Here is a 26,564-nt window from a genome sequence, read left to right as displayed (position 1 = left end):
ACCTACATTTATGTTTTAAACAGGATGTGTGGTATTAGCATACACGGTTCAACGTTTGACGTCTATTTCTTCAGATGTAAGCTAAAAAAAAAATACATATTTAATTATTTTTAAAACAAAACATAAATAATGCTTACGTGTCTGAAAGTGTTTTTATCATTAAAATCAAAATTATCAACATAATTGTTATTATTAAATAAAAATACAGAACTTCGGTTATGTCGTATACATATATTACTCTCATCAATTCGATACCCTGAAGATCCTTTTATACATTAATTCCCACAATATTCTATAACGGCAACTCCAGTAAGGCAGTAACTCTTTCCATCTCTTCTTCCTAGAGTTCATCACTACTGTTTTTGAATTTATCTTTGGCATTAACTTAGCTGGGGGAGCTTAGTTCATTGCCGTTGTTTTCGTATTTTTATATTTAGGACAATCAAGTTCCAATAGATTTTTAGAAAACTGTTGTTTTTTCGTATGACGCGCCCTTTCGCCACGTTTTTCTGTGTCTGTGGTACAAAAATAATTTTCCAATTAAAAAGCAATGTAATAAATAAATTTAAGTACATAGTATATTAATCTAGTTACTGATTGTTGGTGTTGCCTCGACAGTGTTGAAGAATAAAAACGGATTGTCGATAAAAAAAAATTCGTGAATTTAGTTCTTGTTAAAAATATATGTACACATATTTTTGACAACTATTGCTTTTACGGAAGTGGGGGGAGAGTTTTCCATGACATCATCATCCGGTATCACATAAAAACCATGGATATGTCTTCGACAACCTTTGTATCAATAAACACGATACAGTAAAGGTGTTTCAAAATATATATATATATATATATATTTATATTTATCGAATTAATGAATTTGTTTCATTTATTTTTACATTACCATATTGCTGTATTACAATGACTGCGTATTTATAAATTTCCAATTGAATGATCTATTATGCATATAATTTAATATTATTTACCATATATTAGGTCCTATGTAGTTTATCGTCGTACCCGCGTCTTAAAAGTATTTTTATACTTGAGTTACAAACGATTTTATTTAAATAAAACGCGTACATGGTGTCTGAAAATAATTCATAATTCTTATATATCATTTAATTTATGTATATCAAACGTGCTTGTAATTGTCACAATTTTCGTAGGCCACGTGTTTGATAACACTGGCACTTTTATAATATGGTAATGCTATTAAATAATTCACAATTTTTCTCAAAACTAGAAAAAACATTAAAAATAAATTAAATTAATGGAAATAAAATTAATAAAAACATTTTCAAAAAAAATAAATCCAAAAAATGGTTATCTTCAATATTTAATTGAAAATAATTAAATGAAAAATTTTTTTTTTTTAATTTTTTACCAAAACATTAAATTAAATTGAAATATGAAATAATTGTAGTCCTTGTCGCTGTGAGTCTTATATATATATATATATATATATATATATATATAAAAACAGAATTATGGGTAAATCAAACGAGTAAATCCTCGCAGGACATCATCATGTATATGAAAATTGTATGTTAACTCAACCATCAAATGTGTATATTGCGTAATTAAAAATATAGAATGCAAATATAACTTTTCATAAATAAAATAAATAACAACAATAATAATAATAATAAATAATTTTAACAAAAATAGTCAAACATTTTAATAGAATTTAATAATATTGACACGATAAACGTTTGAATTGATGTGTGAAAACAAACAATTTTCAAATAAGTAAATATCGTTTAAGCAAATAATAATTTCGATTGTTCCGGTTAATTTTGTTAATTGATGATAAATATTATTGTTAAAATGAAAAATGCGTAGTGTTCTTCCGTATTATCCAGTATTTTATCGTTGTAAAAATAAAATTAAGAATTAACTTACTATCAATGTTAAAATTTACAAGTACTTACTAGAAAAATGACGAACGTTTTTCAAATAAATAGCAGTATAGTTTATTAATAAGATCAAACATTTTTGGATTTATGCATATTGTTTAAATACATTTGAAGCGGAATTATTAACCAAAAATACAAATTACACAAAATATTATTTTTGTCTAGAATTCACGCAGACGTTTGTGATGCTGATACGTAGTACGTACTCAGTTAATGAAAAAGGTTATTTTTCATGCTACAATATCTATTGAATAAGTATTGGTTATTAATTTTCATCATTAGAGTTTAAGATCCTCGGATCGTAAAGTAAGATGGTAAAAATGATTATTATTTAATGTATTACGTAATTGATTTTAAAGTAGATACTATTTAAATTAAGTCACAGTGTGTCTTGGAAAAATATGAACATCTATGTTAAGTAATTTGATTCGAAAAATCACATTGAAATTAATCTTTATTCAAATCTGCTGAATACTTATTTTATTTGTCATATCAAATAGTACGCTAATCACTGTCTTATTTTTAGGTTTATTAATGACATCATTGAATTTTAGCAAAAAAAAAAAACTAATGCTACTTCCGACCAACGCTGATAGACAATCTACGCGCATCAACCAAATTCAGGAAATTCACTAACATTTTGATTGTGTTATTATAGTAAATGTTATTGTTTATCATACATGTACTTATATAGGCGTTCTATTATGCCGCTCAAAACTTATGATTTTTCTACAATTACGATAATTATTTGTTTATGAATAATGTTTTTATATCCATAGTAATTATACATATCTATGTTTTGTGCTTTAAAAGATTTCTTATGGCATGATCCCGTGGTTTTGTGGCAATTCCAGGTAAATGAACACATAAATGAATGATATAACAATGTCTATGTTGGAGTGCTTACAAATATCGCATGCTGATTTTTGTGAAATAATAAAATTGTTAAGTCTAGGTTACGGTATGATTCTGTTAGGGTATTTCGTATTTTTAGTTTCCTAAGGTTATTATCGGTTACTTATTTATACTTTGTCATTAAATATTCTCCATTGGGCACATAATTTACACCCTATCATTACTTGGTGGTTACAATTGTTTATGAGATATTTTAAATAAAGCATCTTCCACATCAACATTGTCGTATATGCATCATTCATAAATGAAAACAGGTCGGCCTGGATGACCCCGGTCAGGCCGACCCTAAATGAAAAAGTAAAAAATTATTTAAATTTTAAATCAATCATTACTAAAATTGCCATAACACACTACTTAATTATTGTTATATGTTAATTTTTGGTATTTTTTGAAAGTTTACCAACACGATATGCAAAATTATATGTATAATTAAAAAATATCTTTGTGTAAAACCGCATAAACAATAATAACATCTAACATTATAACGTAGGTATTCTTGACATTGGCTTACTATAAATTATTTTATTAGTTTGAAAAACTAATTACTTAATTTTTATTGAACTGATATTGTGACTATAACCACAACAAATTACCTTGCATACGAGCCGCTTATTAAAAGGTTAATGACAAACTACAATGCGGACACTCATTATCTAGTTTAACTTTCTTCTTCTCTATAATTATTGTATATACTTAATTCTCTTATGCATGCACTTAAGTTTATCATTGTAAATACTCTTAACACACTTTATGTAAAAAAAGGCCTCGCCTATTAAATAAATAAAGCACAGAAGATTATAAATGTGGTGCACCTAAATTGCCTATCTATAGTGCCGTGTCTAAATAAAACTTGTGAGTATAATTTTGGGTGTGGCGAAGTATTTAGGTACTGTATTCAAGTTAAAAACCACAATTGAAATTTTCATTACATTATCGGCATATAAAAAGGTAACAATTACTTAAATGAGTAGGTGAATGGTACATCATAAATTAGTATATTATACAAATATTAATATATTACACCTAACATTTAATTACATTAATTTTAGTAGTATTTATTGTACTTATGTAATTGTTGTATCTTGTTGTCCGAGTCAATTGACCACTAAATATAGTTTTTTATCTTTTGAAATAGAAGTTAATAACTATATTTCATTGTAATATTTAATGTATTTTTTTTCTTCTTTTTTCTTTCTGTCTAAAACAAGACAGTGTTTTTGCCATTGCTATTCCTTTGACTCTTATCAAATTTTGTGAAAATCTTCAGAAAAAATACAAAATGACGAGTAATTGCGTAGGCGGATATAATACATATAAGCATATTTGCATTTAAAATATATTATATTTTATATTGTACATTGACTAAAATAAACCTCAAATTGCATCGCTAGATGGCAGACTGCATACTATGGGGCAGAATAAATTATTTGTTTAATACAGGTATCGAGTACCTAGTACCTACCATAAAATGGTATATATTTTATACTATCTAAAACATTTAAATTTTAAATGCATGATGAAACATATTTTATGAATTGTAAATCTGTAATCAGTTGTTAAAAATAATGTAGTATTCTTATGAAGATAAACATTTATAAATTGAAATATTATTGTTCACGCATACACGTACATTATAGTTAATTTATTACTCAAGTTTGAGCATAAAATTCATCGACCGTAAATCGCAGCATAAAATATACAATACATGATACAAATAATTTGTATAAATATCAATATGTCTACCTGACACCTGTAGCTACTTCATTTACTATGTTTAGGACTTATGGTACCTTATGTTGTGCAATTAATTAGTATTGTAATGTTTTTGTTCTAGAAAAATTGTCTATTCTAAATACTAAATAAACAGTTTATTATATTCACTACTGTACTGATAACTTTGAATTATGTAATGTTTTCGGTAGTCAAAGTTATTTGAATAACACTAGATAAATTATTTGTTTTCTATTTATAATTCATAAAAGACTTCAAATTTACTGGTTTTTTTACATCATGTAAAATGTTTAAATGTCTACATTAACGTCATAAACTAGAATACATTTTATTTATTATAATTTTTATAAAATTAATTTTATTTTACTTAAATTGTTTTGTTTTTTTTTGTTGTCATAGCAATTGTAATAGAAATAATTTGGTCAGAAAAAAGTGTTATATCCAGCTCATAAACATGTATATTATATGTAAAGGATACACCATCACTTATACAACTCACTGATTATTTCTGACAACGTTAAGTTTGGTCACGTGGTTTTATTTACTTATCAGTTATAAGTTATAACATATTATATATATATTTATTTTTTTCAAATAATTAAACTCTGATTTTATTATTAAACAACATTCATTATTTCAAAATTTTTTTCTTTACGTAATTCATAGTCGGATTAAGACAACAATTTAAAAAATATATATTTTTTTCTTTTTTTCTTTTTTGAATTATAACAAATATATTTAAATTCATATTCTTAAACAAAATATTTTAATGTTTATTCATCGACATGTAGACGAGTAGCGTATAGGTATGTGATAAACGCTAATCCTAATGTATATTGCATATTTTATTTGTTTATATTTTTATTTTTATTTGTGATTATGACAAAGAACTGTACAATAATCTATTTTTAGATCCGAAAACTTTCTAAATTTGCAAAATCATACATAAAATAAATGATTAATCTGATTTTTAGATGTTCTTTTTCTGTTTTTTATTATATTATAAATTATATTATTTTTACATGCGTATAATCCAGTCATTTTCAAAATGTGATGATAGTAGAACGGGCGATGAATGATGATAGTCTTTAAACTCTAATTAAATGTATCCAAAAAGTATATAACATTTGGTTTAAATAGTATGTTTCGCTGTTTACAAATTATAATACTAATATTGTTATCTATAATATAAAATTCTTCAGGTTAGAAATAAACGTTTGAAAATGTTTTGGTTTATGAACGAGACAATGTATATAAACAATAACGATATACCTATGAGTTTTAGTATGTATCTACCTATAATACGTGCACAGGTACTATGTAAATGTTCCGGCGTTGCTTAAAACATTGGCAGAACATCAGACCATTTTTCGAATGACTCTCGTAGTCTTGCCTAGTATATACAATGCAGTAAAATAATATATTATGCATTTATGTATATATTGATGACTTTGTGGCATACGGTAGCTGGTATTATACGTAGAATAGGTTGATACATTAAAATGTTTATTGCCTTTTAACATAAATAAGTTCGTGTTGACGAACTAGTATAGCTAGTAAACAGATGTACAGGACTATTTATTTTGCGTGCGCGCGCGTACTCGCGTCAATCGCGTTGGGTACGATATAGACATAGCAATGTTCCACCGCTATAAAGTATCCATAATGAATAGTATATATATATATATATGTATTGTATATAATATACTATAATATAAATTAATAATTATAATGCACGCTTTAGTATAAACAGTATAATATATAGTATACTCAATACTAAAACGTTAAAAACGGTATACACGGGGTATGTATATATACATATATATGTATGGCACACAACGGTATTTATTATTGCAGCAATAGTACCGTACTTCATTCAATGCATAGTGTGATTATTTTATCAGTAAGCACTCGATTTTAATCAAAATATTTTCAAGAAATGTCAATAGATATTACTACTTTCAAATATAATGATTTGTTCACTGCATTAATAGAATTACATTATTATATACATAAAAAGATTTCAACAGTGTCGTCTCTTATAAACTTTAAAACTTACTCAAATATTTGAATACTGTTTAATAGAAATAAACAATTCAATTTCTACAATATTTACAGTTCTTAGATTTATAAATTGGTCATTTTGAAAATACAAGTTTTAATTTAAAATTTAGGTAAACCAGATAAAAAGAAAAAAATTAAAATAATCGTGACTTTCAGACTTGAGAGTAATGGTTTTCCGAGATCTCTGTTTATATTAATTTAAATTTAATCATAATATTTTGACGGGACAAATGCGGTGAAACACTGTATATTTTACTTATATAAATTAAGACGGACCATGACAGTGAATCCTCCATTTTGAGTCGTATTTGGGATGGGATGGGTGGGGAATGGGGGTCTTCACGATATGTTCTAGATCATTGGAGGAATGGTCGACAGCTGATTCAATCGGTGCCAATGGATATACCACGATTGTGGGCATTCACCGAATAGTAGAAAAAGAAGAACGCCAAAAACATGACGAACGCTGACGGAAACGTGAACCGAGCCACCATATCGATCGTCTTGGCCAAGTGGACTGGATCAGTTGATTTTGTCGAGATCTTTTCGTTCTGTAAAATCGTAAAAAAAATAAATTATTATTTTTACTACTTACGTAAAAATTCCACTTAAATAGAATAATACAAATACGGTATTAATATGTCACCAGTCGGACGACTAGGACGGTTATAAAATGTCAAATGCTGCACGCGACCGAAGAGAATGTAAATATAATTATTATTCACTTTACTTATATAACATATTAGTTTTAAATAAGTGAAAAATAATGCAAAAAAAAAAACACACAATATAATATTATTATCAACATATTAGTTGTTTCGCTGTAAATATATAAATATTAATTGGGTTTACATTTTTTTATTTGGGTTTTTGTATTACTCATTATTTATTTATTTGAATCCAATCATATAACCAGTGCCCGGTTAGGTTAAGTTATATATAATATAAACTAATAAACTAGGTTAACTCCACCGCAGTTATAGTTTAGATTCTACCACAACTCCAGTGGAGTTAACATAGTTTATAGTGTTTATAAACTCTACAAATCGATCAAATATGCTTATATCCAAAGTATATTTTGTCTGTCAGTATATCTGCAGTACCCAAATTATAGTTAATAGATACAATTAATAAAAACCGCGATAATAAGTCGTTATTTCTATGAATTATAATATTATAATATTTATAATATTCGACAAACTGCTACTCGAAATTAAGCTAGGGCATACAAATATAAACATTTTCTAAATTTTAACAGCCCTTTTTAGATATTTGTTAGGGTTTGTATATTTTGCAAATCAATTAACACGCGGTGCCACCTTTGCACTACCACTATGCAAAAAATTCAAAAATAAGAAATATAGGAAACATTAATAATGTATAAGTTGCATTACAGTAAATGTTGAGTGCACCTCGTCATAGAGTAAATCGCTAGAATAAATGTATTTAAATTTAAATTCAATAATAAGTATTTTTAAGTGGAGATTGTCTGTCAGCCTTTATGATTATGTGTATTTTATTATATATGTCTAATTCCATTATATAAATTTATTTTAATATTAGTAATACAGTATAACATAAAACTATAAATAGACAAAGTTTTTGATTAATCTAATTTTTTTTTAAATGACATTGCAACAGTGAAGTTTGAACTCAAATGCTTTTAAAATAAAATCATCCATATTATATACTTTATTAAATTATTTAATTAATAATAATTATAAATATTTTTTCGGTAATAAAAATAATTTTTGCGGGATCTAGTTTTAAATTTTCAAGCTAATAACCTAACCGCTTTTTCACCAGATTAAATTTTTTTTATTAATTCTTAACATAATTTAAAAATGTTATAGGTATGTCTATAAATAGCTTGAAATTAGTCTAAATATTTTGATTATCATTGATTATAAGAAATGATAATTTAAGGAACAGTCGAATGTTTTAAGTCTTTATGATTATTAATTTATTTTATGAATTACAATAAGATAAATAAAACTATTTTTAAATCTTTATGTTATGCGTAAATATCCAATTTTGTCAAAATTTAAATTTCAAACATTCATAGAAAATTATATATTGAAACATAGTTAAACGCAACAATTTGTTTCAATATAAACAACTTAATATGAGAAACCTTGTACTTATAATACTTAAGTTTTTAAATAAATATAAATACATATATAAAGAAAAATCAAATAAAAATTATAAATTGTAAAATTCTTAAATAAAATAGTATTTTATTATTACAACGTGCGGTTATTTTTTTTAACGTATTTCATGGTAATTTTTTCATGAACAAACATAGTGATGACGATTTATTTTTGTTTTGATACTGTTGTTACACTGTTTATGATAGTGATTTTTTTATAATGTTTCCTGGTGAGACGAACTCCTCTTTGTATATAGTTGATACATTATTCTATTATAGGCGATTTAGATATGATATATTATTGTTATGAGGTACTATTGTTTGCTATCAAGCGAGTATATTATTAAGTTCTAACGACTATTTTTTTTAACGTTTATGATTATAATGATGGTGAAAAGTCGTTAATTATCATTATAACTATTTGATTTTTAAAAGATACCAGTGATATTTTTATGTCCAGATTTACATTTGAAACCAAGATTAATGAATCTCCCAGAGAGTTGTTTTTAAATTTTTATCATATTTTAGTTATTAAAACATTTCAAATTAGGTATTTTATCTAACTAATGACTTTGGGTCATTTAAAGAATAAATTATCCTGAGAAATAAAACAAAAAACCCACCTAAAGTTTCGTTAGGTTTTATATAGGGTTTTATTGTTCAACATTCGATCGCAAAATTTAAATTTTATTTAGTGAATTAATCATATTAATCTTACGTTAGCAGTAAAAATTGATCCTAATAAACAGTATAAAGTATTTTAAACTAGAAAAAAAATGTTTTTTTTTCTCATATTTTTTTTTAAAGTTTTCCTTTAATGTTATTTTTTTGTAAACTCTCTAATATTAAGAAAAACCTTACTGTTTTTGGGAGAACATCTATGAGGAGCGAATGTGAGCATACATTTTGGGCGCATTCTGGACATTTAACTTCTCTGGAAATCTTCTAAAACAAACAAACAAAAATACAATTATTACAAGTCATTATTTTTCAGTTTATTATGCATTTTTAATTTGCAATTTAATATATCGGTTTTTCAATACATTTTTCATATTTTTGGTTTTAAATTAATTTGTTAGTTTCTAATGATTTTTAAGTTTGTATATTCATCAAACCCCTTTGGCTACAATTTCTTATAGTTTTTATTTATATACATACGCATGTAGATTGTAGAGTTATAATTAACAATAATAATTATAGTACCCAATACTGTTCAAACAAAACAAAACTTGTGTATAAATAATTTTGTTGAAATATACACGGTGTGTAAGTATAGACTGTGATATATTATGCATTACATAATTTGGACATTTGCATTTTGAATAAAATATATATTCTGTTCTATATTATAATACACGTACGATTGCTAGCAGGCAGTATATTATTGAACGAATGGATTTATGCGCGGATTTTCAACGCCGGCACGGTGTGTATAGGTATGGGTTACATTAAATCTGAATGTTTCATGATGGTAAGACCGCATACAGTTGGTCATATACCAAGGTAGCCTATATAGGTTTTAGGTACCCAATAAAACTGTCGTTTGTTGTGGTTTTATACTGTTTCCATTAAACGCACAATAAAACTGATACCGTTTAAATACCTTTTTATAAAGTAATATAAAAGATACAAACTGCGCCGATAGACGTTTATTGAAATTTAATTTTACCGTGTTGGTGATCTCAACTACGTTATTGTAATTAATGCATTTACAACTATAATAATGTTTTAACTGTTCTTTGCATAAAATATCGGTAGACGATGTTCTCGGTGTAACCGTCCCAATCGTATATAATACCTAAGTTTTTTTTTTAATTAGCTTCCAATATTTAAATTAATACAACTCAAAAATTAATATTTATCATATAAAAGATACTATTACAATTCGTAATTAAAATATATATATTATAATATGCAGATATGATAAAAGTTATAACCAAATACCTAAGTTATAGGAATTATATTTGTATTTTTATCTTGTATGCGTTGACTGTTGAGACACAAACAAACCTCTATATACAATAATATAATGTATAATAATTATTGAACAAAATAAAAACGTAAAAAATTAATACAATTCTCTCCTCTGGAGTGTGTACCTACAGTATTCGACCTACAACCAAAAGCCTTCCGTTTAAACTGTAATTGTTGACAAATACAATCAAAGCAAAATCATGTCTATTTTGGTAGCTCATAGATAAAATAACAAATGAACAAAATGTTATAAAAATACAATAAAATTATATATAAGTATCAAATGTTATACCAATAAATACAAAGAATCAATAAATCACTCCTTTTGACAAGTGCTACGATAATCAATCTCACTACACGACTGACGCCCGTAAATAACGATTTTTCTTATTAGATAAATTATTTATGTTACTGAAGTATACGACGATATCCGATTATGTCGTATGCCGTCATTTACGTCATACATTATATGCATGTGAAATTATAGTATTTAAGTTAGAAAATCTAAAACTTCGTACTACCTATAGTCTATACCTGATTAGCTAAAATTTGGTATGCAATTTGTATAATTTGAATACAGTCCATGTTTCCAGAAGAAAAGATAAAATTTTGTAAAGATTAATTGAAAAATAGTATCAGTAAATATGTAAAAATTACCAGCTCTACTCACATGATTCATACTATTAATATATTATAATTATATTATTATTAATTATACAAGAAATTCGCGTTAATCTATACGAGTCACTCATGTGCATGATGTGTAAAATAGTATGCATCTGCATTGACTCGAATAATTGTGTTAAAATCTATGTTTTTTAGCATTCAGGCATTTTTCTCGAGAATTTTATTTAAAGGTTCCGAAAAATAAACTTTTATTTTAAGTCGTAAAATAAATATAACTTTGTTTGTACATCGAAAGCAACTGTAATAAACAATGCATTAAATATTGTCATATTGATCCGATCTGTTTGTCCTTTATCCGATTGTTGATTATTGTTATTTATTATTCATCAAGTCCATCTACGTGAATAGTCTTCGTGTGTTCGTACGTGTTCTATATAATATTATATTAAACTAACGTATAATTCAGCATTCTGCGCTTCTGTCATTAATATTAAATAAGCAGTTATATAATAGAAGAAAATATAATTCTCGGACCGTCTTTATATCGTATACAAAGTTTGGTGACCCTTCCTCGACGACTTATTACAAACTTCCGAATTGATATATAATTTTGATATTGAATTAAATTAAATTAAACGTCTGCCACGCACAAACACGGTTATTTATGCGCACGCACGCGCAATACTGTATTATATATATAAAGCTGTAATTCGGAAGGTACCTACGTATTTTCGTCTGAAAGGGACTGATTCTGGAACGGGTTAATCGGGTCAACGAGTTTCTGTGACAGTCATACACACACACATACACACACAGCACATCAGACGTATATGTGTAGTGTGTATCTATATATACTATGTTTAATAATAGTTAATCCTTGTACGTTCCAGCTAGAGAAATTGAGCGGAAAATTATCGGTTTACTAAAATCGTCGGAATGTTCCGAAAATACAATTACCACATACACATGCACATATTATTGTTCGTCGCGGAATCCGGAAAATAGACTAATGTTTAATGCATTCCGGTCCACATGTATACGATGACGAAGCAATATTCTATACATAGATACGGTACTGTTTATATACCTATTCGTAAAACGATGAATATTATATTATTACATATTATACATATAATACGAGTGAATAATATTGTATGGATTTTCTCGGGATGTTCAAAATTAGACGGTTTCATCGCGTCATTTATGTGTACAATACTAATAGGTACACGTGACGATCCTATAGAATATTCACACTCAATACGATTGGATGATATTTGTATTGAAAGCTTATTATTCTGAACGTTTTCGATGAATGAACATTAAACCAATAAAGTGTATTATTTAATAAATAATTTAAACTTTAGACAAGTGCGTGCAGTGGTGTGATTGTCGGCACTCGTCAAGGGATGATCATTATAAAAAAATATTGTCAGTTGTTGCCGTATAAAATATAAATAACCGTAATAAATTCAAATTGGTTATCAAAAATACTAAAATATTTTTCACATGTATTATAAATTTAAAATCAATTTTTATAATACGATAATACGTACCTATGTATACTTTATCGCACGTTTATCAATATATTAACGAAGACAGTTTAATGAAACATTGTTTATTAAAGAACATATTTTTAAATCAATATTACTGCAATAAACACGTTTTAATCATAAGTCACAAGTCATAAACTCATAAACTCATAAACTCATAACAATTAAATTACCAATTGATCACACCGGTTTTTAAATTGAAATATGAATGTTATAATTTTCTGGATGTTTTGTATATTATGTTGTATAGTTATGTCAAGTTTGCGTACAATTTCCGTACCTACTTGTAATAATACCGTTCTATTTCACCACTGGGGACGGTACGATCGTTATGTTATAGCCGACCGTACACTCGACTATAAACCTACCTAGGTACTTGATGATAACAACCATATCATCATCATCATCATCATCTGATCATCATCATTACAACTGTGTAGACAGCTTAACTACGCCATCGTCTGCTGTTGTAAATTCCTTGCGTAAAATGGAATCGTCTTGCAATTCGTTATAATAATAATGTAGGTATGCGCCATATTTTAGTTTAAACCGAGCCGTTAAGCACCACTCGTTATCACGGCTACGAACTTATTTTAATCGTGTTAATTTTTTTATTGACGAGATCTAGCCACATCGATAGTGCGTTGTAAAATCTTCGGAAAACTTTACGCGAGACATAACATTAATGTATCGCGATTAGGGACAGCATTAGCTGTTATAAAATATATTATATTATTCTTATCGTCACCATTAACGTTATATGAAACTCATAGTTTCATTGCCGTTTATTTATTTCATTTTATCGTCATCCCGTTAAATAAAATCCCAACCTAACCGTTACGAAACAATTGCTTTAGTATAATATGATATATTTATTTTCCTGATAAGTAGCGTCCTTCTCGCGTATAAAACGAAAAGAACAATAATTTGTCGAGTCTCTTTGTTTATACCTACCAGTAGCGAATCTGATTCGTCTCCTAAAAAGAATGAGAATATTATCCTTTTGGTCTAAAGATTTTAATTTTTACTATTTACCCACTTTGACCAATACGGAGAAAAAACATGTTACATGTATTTAATAGTAAAATTCGTAGTTAAAAATGTAAAATAAATTGTTATATTAAACAATTAAAAACAAATTTATATGTTTTTCTACAATACAAAATCTGAATTTATTTTTTTCGCCGATTAATATTATATTTTAAAATTATATATTGTACTATCTGTGACCACTGACCGCTTAATGTTATAGCACACCTAGAAGCCGTGATTATTATTAATTATAAACACTCTGAGGCCAGAGCCATGGACTAAGATATATTTTAGTCCGTGCTCTGAACTTCAATTCAAATTTCTTTCAGAAATTATTATTTATATAGGTAATTTAAGCATAGCTCCTATGCCTTCCTTTAAATTCCACACTTGGTACTTGTACGGATAGTCGGTAAAAAAGTTGGGTGAACACGATTGCAGACGCCTTACCTTATTTATAACACGATTCCGGACTACAAATATATGATAAAGGATATTATTACCCATGTATTGGTGTACCCAAAAAATCATAAGATTGTGGACGAACTTTAGTGAAACGTTACGAAGTGGTCGAACGTCTAGGATAATTGGGATTATACATGTAACATTAATAATAATAAATATATTATAGTTAATTATAAAACTTGTATAAGTATTAATAAAATAGAGACAAAAATATGAAGAACAAATCTATTTTCCAGAAAATAACAAATATAAATACTTTGTCAAATTAAATAGGTATTTTATTTTATTTATTTAAGTATCTATTTAACTGCAATTACTTATAAAGTAATGTAAGCTTACATTTAATACGCTCAGCATTTCCACATCCATGAGTTATTATTTATAAATTTGGTGACATTTGTTTACAATCGTATCGTTTTGGGGTCCATTGTTATCCTATATAACTGTCCGCAATTGTGTTCTTATAAGGGTCGCCTCGATAATGACCATCTGCAAACGTGTATCGTCAACAAATTCCACAGAAAATAAACTCTTGGAAATAAAAGCTCATGCAAATGACATGGAATTTTAGTATCATTTTATATTTTATAAAATATGAAAGATTTAAGTATGCTTAAGCACATAAGTACTAATATAAATAATAAAATAATTGACCACCTTCATTTGAAGATATAATCTTCATTTGTATGATTGATTGATTGATTGATTATTATCAAATAATAAATAAAGTTTAACAAGTTGATAGAAGTAATATTTAACAAAGTTAAAAATATATCTAAATGTTGTTCGTTGTATATATTAAAAATTTTAGTTACATTTAATATAACAAAACCTAATTATTAAACTATTTGTTTATTGTCTTCGCATAACAATATATCAACTAAATCAATAATTAAAATTATATGAGTTGATTTCCTGAAAGTTGATTTTTTCCCGTGTTTTTTTTTTTTAGGTTTTTTTTCCGGTGCTTTAACCGTGTTTAGACTACACGCACTATAAACTAATCAATAAATATTAAATTATATTGAAGTTAAACAGTTGTACTCATACCTATTTAGTGTTTATGTAAGAAATTAAATGTACTGCGAGTTGCGACTGTCAGCCGTCGGCACGTTCGTGTAGTTTAGGATGAAAAAAAGACGGAATATTAGCTATTAATAAAAATCAATACGAATTACGTTTAACCTCTGCGCTTACATAAACCATAGTGTGTTTTTAATAACTGTTAAATCAATATAGTTTCTGTTATTATTATTATTATTATTATTATTATCATCATCATCATGGTCGTCATCATTCGTAGATACATTTATTTTTATTTTTAGCACTCAGCAGGGTGTGTCCGTTCACAAGCCATTTCTGATATTATTTAAAACAAACAAATTCCACGAGTAAAATTCGCAAAGGGTGGTCTGTAATTAAAAATATTATCGTTCAACTCCATCGATTATCCGTACATCGAATAACTAATTATTACTTTCTGTTGCGTTGTTTCGTTTGGTATTTTTTTTTTTTTTTCAATAGCTTACAATAATTATTACCCTATGCAATATTATAGTCCAACCCCAGTACAATTAAAACAATGATTCACATAATACAAATTTGTCAAAAATTAAATTACCATTCCTTACCTATAGTAAGCTATAGTAGGCTATACTACTGATTTAAATAATTGTTTCGTATTTTAAATTGTTTTTTTTTTTTAAACAGTAATACTTAAAAGTGAAAAGTTTGTATTTTAGATTTTATTGTCTTGTAATATTATTACCAGCGATGAAAATAGTTTATTTTTACCCAATCATCAATTATAATCAACTCGTGTCATTTCATTCATATTATAGTTATGTACCCACCCAAAACACTGAATTGAAAAGCTATAGTTTTGACTTGTACCTTTGATTTTTACCTATTTTGAAAGCTAGTTCAAAAAAGTTCATAACATGGTATGTATACTTGGATAATGTTATAATATGTATTTTGTTTTTACAAATTATTAAACAATAAATTAAATTTAAAAAAATATATAGTAATTATAAATATCTTAGAATTTAGCAATATTGTCGAATACAATATTCTGCATTCACGCATTGCATTTAATTTTGTGTAAAAATAATTTATAATTAACCGATGATCAAAGTTTAACAAAATAAGGAATAATAACCAACTACAAGAAGTATCATCAGAGATGATTTTATTCAAAATTCAAAATGTATAAATGTATAAATTGCATGTCTCAATATATCTTTATATTATCGTGGGTGCAAGCATGTTTCTCGTAAATAAATAAATTACATACAAGTTTGTAAAATATTATTTTGCGTTTTGTAATTTCCACGGCAAAAATAAATTATAGTAATAATACCTTTAAATAAAATGATTACAGTTGTGAGTACTGAGTATTATAATATAAAAATTATTTAAAAAAAAACATTTTCTGGGGGTAGGACCAATTTAGAGGGGTTGGTGACCGGAGCAAACAGGGGCAAATCCCCCTAGAAATTGAATAATAATAATTATTATAAAATATAAAATTAAAAAATATGAACCATGGACAATAATTCAATTATAATCTTGGAGTATTTTTTATTTCACTAAATAGTTTTTATTTTTTTTATAGCAGTTTTATTTATTTCAACATAAATACACGCCATTCACATTCTATGAATGTTATTCATTGCAATTTACTATTAATTCAATAAAATAATATAAAATTATAGATGTAATCTTTATTAACTCCAATCATTTGTAAGTCATGGAAATTATTTTATATTCCAAGACTTATCACAGATCGTGAGAAAACACGCAGAGGCGGTTGTCGGAAATTCGATCAAACATCATAATACTGGTTTGTATAGGCACCAGACCGCCGGGCACGATTCGAGGGATAGAACACAGCAGTTTTGGCTCACTATTGCACTGCTGTAATCATATTATTATCGCATGTTTTTTCGACAACGATTTGCACGGCAAGTCGGAGCGGCGTTTTCGAGTACATGATCAAATACCCCGTACATGCGTATATTATGTACAAGTCGGTCGCGGCTCAGCGCAGGTACAACGTTATCGCGAAGTCCACTAGCACGCTATGCACATATAATTGTATGCCTTTTTTTTTTCAACCAGTGCGTGCATGGTCCGCTACTGAATTTAAAATCCAGAATTTGATTATCGCGGGTAATATTATGATATTTTGATGCGGATTTTGCGAATGCATTCACGTGTCCGAAAAACATTTGCATACCCTGCCACAGATTACTTTGAATTTTTCTTTTGTGAAATGAAAAAATTAAATCGTGAATCATAATGCTATACGAACCCAACTTGTATAATACACATTGTGTTATTAGTTATTATGTGGTTACGGTGAATTGTATATTTCATATCAAGTCACCTTTTAAGTTTAATAAGTATTCATGCCTTTCCAACACAACTCCAAGACTATTTTATTTCACTATTATTGGTAAATAAAAAAACCTTATAGCAATTAACTATATATAAATAAACTCATAGTCAATTACATTCACAAGATATTTTAAAATGTTTGTTAATTTGTGAATGTTTTAAAAATATAAATTAATATCATCAGACAAAAAAGTAATGCTGTAGCTATATGATTTTCATATTTCGAGTTATTAGGTAAGAATAGAATTTCATATAACATATGCTATACAATAATATAATATAAATAATCATTAAAAATATATTCCCTACATATTTTTTTTTTAAACATCTTTCGTACTATTTTTTTTCTATGAAATTCTAAAAAGAAATACATATTTTTTTGATATATTTACTAAAAATGGGTTTTCAACATTTGTACGAAAGAAATGTATCACAGAAAAGTTAAGTGAGGACTATTTAATGTAAGAAATAATTTATAAAAACAATGTGTTTTTAAACATTTTATTTAATATTTGATTGTGTAAAAGCTTTTTCTATCAATTTATTTTCGGCGACAACTGATGAGCCAAAACCTCTACAAAAAGTTTAGAGATTCGTAATAATGATAATAAAGAATAAAAAACATGCGTAACAAATTCGAATGTAGGTCATTAAAACATTTTTCAAGAGGTATTGTTCAAAACATTTAATTTTTCATATTTTTTATCATTTAATACAAAACTTATGATTTGTATGCTTTATTATTGTGCATTTATTTAATAATTTTTTTTTATAAACTATGTTGCTATATTTGGATATAATTATAACCAATATAACTATACCTAATAGTATTATTATTTTATATTGTTTATCAATTATATTAAATTAAATTTAAGATGTACTGAAAAAGTATTGAATTGTGGTATTGTTTAATGATATATTATTTATTTATATTCATTAATATTATACACGAATTCAATCTATAATTTATAATTATTATTAATTTGATTTGTAATGTATGTACATTGCACTTAATTTTTCACGGATACAATTTTTTAAGCTACATTATTGTCGTAGATTCACTAAAAATGACGGTGACTATATTATTATAATAATATATAATATATGGATAATATTATAATATGCTGTGAATACAAACCATCGTTCACTGTAGTGGTTTAATCCCGAAGGCTAAGTATCATAAAATGGTGAATGATTCAAAAAACAAAACACGTTTCATTACTCGAATTTCGTTTCCATGACAACTTTGTGCTATCTTTTTTAGGAATTCAAGTTTGTTTGATGGTGATTTTATGTATAAAATATTTTGGAAAAATATACAATTTATCCTTATGTAATTTTTTTCTGCCATAAGACATTTCCAAATATTGGTTACTAAACAGCAATAATATATAATGAGATAAAAAGATTATTTTAATTTGGATTCAATAATATAATACTTAATTCACAAATACACGAATAAATACATTATAAAGTCCAAAATGTTCTGCGGTTACAGAAAAATTGTAAACTAAATTGTGGGCACATCATTCAAATTAATTTAAATAATATAAAACAATATAATATTCGATTGAGTACAACGAAACTCCTAAAATCTGACAAACAAAGATACTTCCAGGAAAGAACACAAGATAGATTGAAATATCTGTTTGTATTAATTGTTATGACATAGGTAATTTCAGTATATAATTGTAGAATTTTTCAAAAAGGAAACCGTAACAGTTTTGTATTGAATTACACATATTCAGTTTTGTATACTGTATGGATATTTATAGTTCAATATTGTTCAAAATAACTGTATAGTGTGATAATATGTTTTTTTTTTAATTTTTTTTTTTTTATAATATGTTAAATCTTATTTTATTATGTTGTTTCAATGTAACTAGTTATACTTTTAAATATATTTTTTTTTCAACAAATTATATAGTATAATAATATAATATTTCTTTTGGATTAAAAAATTGTCTTTGCATTTATTGTTTGAACTTTCTTGGAAATGATTTCTATTTAAAAAGACGTCACACCATATGTGTTGTCGCCGTCTTACTAACAAATAACATACTCAATTTTATGTTAAAAAAATTAAAAGCATACGTGAACTAAATTATGTGTTTAATAACTAGTCAATTTACACTAATATTAAAAATAATTTATTAAAATGGATTCTTTTAAAAATAAAATTAGCTATATATTATGTTATGTGTTAATAAAACGAATTTCAACGTATGGAGTTATAACGTTCTGTTAATCGAAATTAGGCTAAATTTAACCAAATGCTAAAGTATAATGAAAAATAATTTAAATCTATATTTTATATTTTCGGTATAAACTATAAAGTATGATTACATAATATGAATTTTTTACTACACATACCTATGAAAACAAATGCTAGAAAATATGAAATATAATACTAAATCGTTTTATTTATACATATAAATTGGTCGTTTATTCATCCCATGAGTGTTACAACATAATTTTTTCATACGTTCAGAAATTATTCACAAGTTAAAAATTATAATTTATAGTAATCGACACAGTTGAATTAGATATTATTATGTTTTATTTTTTTTTAGAAATTATTTATAATTTGCTCTTTTATTCGTGGAAATGGTTTAGTTTTTAACAAAAAATAAATTCTCAAGCATAATTCAGAGCAGTTATTTACAGTTAAGGTATAGAAAAACAATATACAGATTTAGGTTTAGTCGCACATCTATTATAGTATTTATATATAAGCTATATAGCTTATATATATGTATGTATATGTAGGTATGTATGTCTGTATGTATATATACGAAAGTGCACCAAAAGACGTTCCTTCTTTTTCTTTGTCACGGCAACTATAATTGTAATTTATATTACTGTACATAAATACTGCTGCAGCAGTGTTATCCCCTACTGGGAATTCATCGTCCGCGGTTTTTCTCATCGCGTTCGTACCGCATAATATTATTTTCTGGGGTGTTACGGCGTCGCTGCATTTTTCATTTTTCATTTTTCATATGCGATAGAATAGATTTTGTCACCTCAAGGTGTGCTCATAAATCGTACGAAAATTCTCATGTAAGCCCAGCGATAATTTTTTATCTTTCTCTCACATTACTTTGTTGAAGTGGCTAAATGAAAATTTCCCGTCTATTTTTTCCAAATTGCATGCATAAAAAATATCTCAAAATACGATTCCAGCCCGTAACGCTCTTACGTTAGCAAAATATGATAGTTTGTGTCTATGTTTACATAGACTCGTTCTATATAAAATATATATAGAGGGAATGGAGGGCGTGAAAATTTACAAAATTTATTCGGATTTATCTGAAATAATATTAAGAGAAAGCTAAGCGGGCTCTAATTGGAAGCACGATCTATCAACTGCTGATTAACTTATCAACAAAATTTGTTCTATGGGTAATTATATTAATAATAATAATCAATATGCAATTTGACATTATGCTGTTTGTATATCAAAGTAATAATAAAGTAATTGGTATTATATAATAATATATTATACCATAATTTATTTATTGTTGTACATATCTACCATACATCTTGGGGGATTTTGTAATTTTTAATTCTTAAATTAATTTAATTTAATCTTAAAGTCGTGTCACCAAAAATAAATAATAATATTCATAATATTTTTTCATATAAAATAATTTGTATTTTGTATAATAACTATCAACAGTACTAACAATTGTTAAAATAAATTACAAATTATTGGCTGAGGAATTATCTATTTAAGAAATGTATAGGGTAAAATCGTTTATCTAATATTGTTGTTTAAGTATCTACAAAACAATCTTATCACTTAGATATAAATCACATCATTCACATCATTAATCAGTTTTTTTGAAGCCAGAACATGAAAAGTCAATTTACTTAGTTAAATAATTATATTTAAAATATTATAATATTTAATGACTAACATTTTATAGTAAATATTTAACACAATATGCAGACTATATTAATAAAATAAAATAAAACTGCTTATAAGCATTTTTTAAAGAAAAAATGATGAGGTTAGTTGTAGTTATTTGATAAATTTAACCAGATTTACAAAGCAGAATAAGAATACCGGATGTTTATAATATTTGTTACACGTACACTACTTAATAGTTTTTGTCGAATTGGTAAGTACTTGATTTGGTTATTTTTTCATTGATGATTATTTTTTTAGTTGTTCTTCAATAATTTAAACTGTGTAATTTTATTATTGTTGATTATTATAAATTAACCATGTACCATGCGCACATGATTATTCCTTTGATAATAAATAAAAATTGAGAAGTAGACATTTAATTATCAGTAGTCATTAGTCAATATTAAAAATAAAAATATTTATTACAAATACTTAATAATTATAGTGCCTCAGATTTAACTTATCATTGGGGCCCCAAGTTAACCTTGGCCCCTAGTTATGCCCCTGATTACATATTTAAGTATTACTTTTTCACAAGGCATAATATACATTAATATTAATTATTATATTATAAAAGACATTAGTTTAAATAAATATAATAAATTCAGTCGTGCTATTTTAATAAATAATTGGAATTTGCGTAGATGAAATAATTAGTTTATAAAAATTGATTATATTAATAACTATAATATTATAATATTTATAATTAATAATTTTCGACTTCTATTTTATCTTTAATAAACACAAATGCAAATCATATTATTTTTAATCTACTTGTATGACAGATATGATTGTGTTTTATTTTAATTTGTGCCAATTCGATGAAATAAAATATCTGTAAAAACTGATAATTTTGTTTTCAAATATTAATGAGAAAAAAAAAATATTCAAGTATTTGCAATACCACCAAATTTCATCGGGCGAGGATGGTTTAATCACGATTTGTCGTCATCCCTTGCTGCCTGATCGAAATTTCTCTCTAGACCAGCGCTATGTTGAGCCTGCCCAACGCGTTTTGCGGTCATCACGCGCGAATCGACGTAATTCGCTATTTTTATACCATCTGCAGTTATATTACCCGGGCCGTTTGTCGGAAATACCGAAACGGAAAAAAATACACGGCTGTACGTTTGTTTTGTAATCGGTTTCGGTTATCCGGCGACAGCTGTCAACGGCCAACGAATCCGTGTGGGATACGTTCGAATCATATTTCACGGCACACGAGCGACTGCAGTGTGCTCATTTGCCGCAGGTGCAAGCGTTTCCGGTTTTGCCAAACAGAACGGACGAAGGTTGTACTATATATTTTGTTTTTGTTTTTATTTTTTTAATAGGATCATTTATTACTTTACGTCAGTACATACAGACCATATTTAACTATATAATAGAGTAATTGTTAAATTTAATTCGATCAACCGCAGTACCTAACGAACCAACTATTTGGGCGCCGAATCGTTTTATTAAATATGTATACAGCCATTGATTGCAATTTGTGATTTATTAAACAATAGGTAAATGATTTATTAAAAAAACAATACAATAATATTTGAGTTAAAATTATGATTTTTTTTTTAATGCTATACAATGCTCATAAAGCTATATAACTGTTCTATTGTATAATCATACAGAATATTATCAACATTTTTCATTTTCACGCCATATTTTTCATACCTTGCTTAAATTTGTATGAGGGTGTTTTTTTTACTTAATGTCGTGTTTCAGAAGGCTTTTCTTTTATATATACAATTTTAGATTTTAAAATCTATATATTTCCGTATTATTTGTTAAATATTATATATTTAATGTTTTGGTAGGTACTAGCTTCATTCGTATAATATTTTAATTTTATTACAAAAACTTTTTTAATCTGTTAATTTATCATAGTTACATACATCTATGTAACTACTGGTACAACTTAATTACTTACTCTATTCGATAGTGAACATTTAATAACATTAATTACTGGTTTTTCTATGATAAAATACAGAATATCAAAAGAATTTGAAGTACTAAATAGTTGTTTATTAATATTGAATTATTTTTAAATTTAAATTTATCACAAATTCATATAATATTTATTTAATTTTTTATCTTTAATGTAAAATTTAAGAGTTTTTAGGCCATCAGAACTATATATATATAACCCAAATATTTCAACCGTTTGTCTACAGCATACTCGTATATTTGACTTTTTAACAGACAAAAAACAATATAATATTACTCGAGTCATGTAACGATTTTGTGTACAACTTAATAAAATTTACCATAAAAAGTTATTATCACGATATATACATATATATATATATATATGTATGATTTGTCGAATTAACATGATTTGTATTTCTTCGACTATATTACGTATTAATATGGTTAAATGTCACGCGAAACGCGTACAGTATTAATATTTACTCATAAGACCCATTTAATACCACTATAAATGTTAAATCAAATATTTTACTAAACTATTTTAATTAATCTTCACATTATCAAGCTTAATAGACTCGATTAATCATGCACTTGTACAGATCAATATTGTATCTATCTCACAATTATTTTAAAAACATGTTTATAAGGTACCTACAAGTTATAATAATATGTTTGTTGTATATTATGTGTAATATTATCATCTTATTAGTATTCATTAACGTGATACTTAATTTAAATTATCAAATAATGCCGTGTATATTTACAAAAAATAATCAAAATGGAACTCAATTAGTAAAATGTGCAAATACTTATAAGACTAAGGTAATTATTTCCTGAAGCATAACTATTATACATAAAGGTACGTATCTATATATAAAATATATTATTTTAATTAGCAATGCATATGTATAATCGTACAATTAACACAGTTTTATCGAATTAATTATGAGGGATGTAAAATTGTTAATACGAAATTATACGTTATTTAAAAAGTATATTTCTTTACGATATCCACTGTTTAACTAAACTAAAACTATTATTTAAATATGAAGCGACCCTTATATAAACTTAGTTTTAGAAAAAAGTCCACAATCCGCCGTAACCTAAAACAATTTGATGTAAAATGTATGCGTCTTTTTTGCAAGTTACCGTGAATGTTTTATTAGTGTTTGCTGGTAGAAACTTATTCATTCGGTTAGAAAACAAATGTATTTTTTTTTCTTAGCTTATAGTTATACTATTGTCATGAAATCATGATGAGGTCACGTAGAAGGCATAGGATAGCACCGGATTAAACAGAGTTTATGTATAATAATTTGCTATAAAATTACCCTTGTACCTACGTATAATGTCAAATCTTTGTAAATTTATTTTTAAGTCATTACTAACCTGTATGTATTATGTGCGTATTTAAATAATAAAATACAAAATTTCAAAACGTACATAAAATAGGTATAGGCCACATTAATCACATACACGATTCTTTTTGTCTTTGAATTTTAGGTTTGTTAGATATGTTTTCATTTCATATCGAAATCAAATTACAGAACTAAATGTTCATCATGTCATAAATATTCGATTAATGCTATTTCAGTGACGGTGAAATTAGATTTAGAAATAGGTAACGGCCTAGCATATTATTTGAGGGAGTGGTAAGTACCCAGGAGGTTTGTCCAAAACGTAACTTTATAAAGAATTAATTGAAATTAAATAGTAGAAGTACGATTGGTGATTAGAGGATGTAGTCTCAAAAGTACCAAAGGGCAAAGGGTGTAATCTCCAAGGGTCTTGTTTTAATGGGTCTAGGTAATTTCACCTATCTTCTTAAAATTAAGTTCAACTCTATTTACAAAGTTATATGAAATAATTATATATTTTATAAGTAAAGGTAATACATTATCTAACATTTTACACAATGATATTAAACTGTATGGTTGAGAGGTTGTGCAATTAAATAGGTATTTAAATTAAATGTTAATATAAAGATTAAAACGTAGTTTTAAATTTTTTAAATAATTTGCCTGATTAAAACTAACAAAATTATTATTATAAAATATATTATATAATTACAATTTTACATTTATAATTATGATACTTGAACTTTAAGCTGTGTACCCGTATTTGGTTAATTAGTAAATAAATTTAATATTAAGTTAATTTTTTAAGAGATCGCGGGATATCATGGCTCACATTTTAATTCGTTTAGTTTAAAGAAACTTTCAAAAAAAATTAATTTGTTATGTAACTTAAATAAAAGTAACTTAACTTAAACTTTTTAACTAGTAAAGCATAACCTTGCATGTAATAGAAGTTCATATTACTTATCATTCCTATAGCCTATACAGTATACAGGTATATTTTATTATTTGGCAGTTCAGTTGTGTATGATCAACATTTTCCGAGTAGTGTTTAATGTATAAAATATAACTAGTAATAAAAATAAAACAAAGAAAAAAAAATAAAATTATTAGGAAAGACTTGAAGCAAAGACTGTTTTGAAAAAACCTAACCTGGCCTAGCTGATTCAATGGATGAACTAGTTAAATGGCTATACACAAATACAATTTATTAGGCTAGTAAATAATTAATACTGATTATTATTCTGACTTCAAATTTTGAGTAAACATAATCATATATTATAATCAAGGTTATACCAAACGCCAAGTCTTATATGAAAATTGAAACTCACGAAACATATCATATAGTCTTGAAAATTAAATAGTTAAAAAAATGACAACGTTGAGTACAAAATCGTGCGGTAATTATGGGTTTCCTTTGTCATTCAACCAATATCTACGAATGTGTTTCTAAAAAGTTATATTGTATGCAATCGGGTTCTATCCAATTGATGTACGATAAATGATAATTTGATGTAGATAATCAAGGTTAACAAGTTA

At 26.3% G+C, this 26,564-nt stretch overlaps 1 protein-coding gene across 2 annotated transcripts in view; it reads right to left on the bottom strand.

The window, feature by feature from the left end:
- Positions 1 to 6,621: 6,621 nt before the first annotated feature.
- LOC132932374 (glutamate-gated chloride channel-like) overlaps positions 6,622 to 26,564 on the bottom strand; it is a 57,641-nt gene continuing 37,698 nt past the window's right edge. For both annotated transcript variants that reach the window (XM_060998728.1, XM_060998727.1), the window contains 2 exons: positions 9,637 to 9,720; positions 6,622 to 7,177 (listed from right to left, as the gene is read on the bottom strand). In XM_060998728.1, coding sequence (XP_060854711.1) covers positions 7,010 to 7,177; positions 9,637 to 9,720 — 252 coding nt within the window. In that variant the 3' untranslated portion in view covers positions 6,622 to 7,009. The remainder of the gene's footprint in view (positions 7,178 to 9,636; positions 9,721 to 26,564) is intronic.

Source organism: Rhopalosiphum padi, chromosome 1 (assembly GCF_020882245.1).
Source record: "Rhopalosiphum padi isolate XX-2018 chromosome 1, ASM2088224v1, whole genome shotgun sequence".
NCBI classification, from domain to species: Eukaryota; Metazoa; Arthropoda; class Insecta; order Hemiptera; family Aphididae; genus Rhopalosiphum; species Rhopalosiphum padi.
This window is presented reverse-complemented; position numbering and strand designations above follow the sequence as displayed.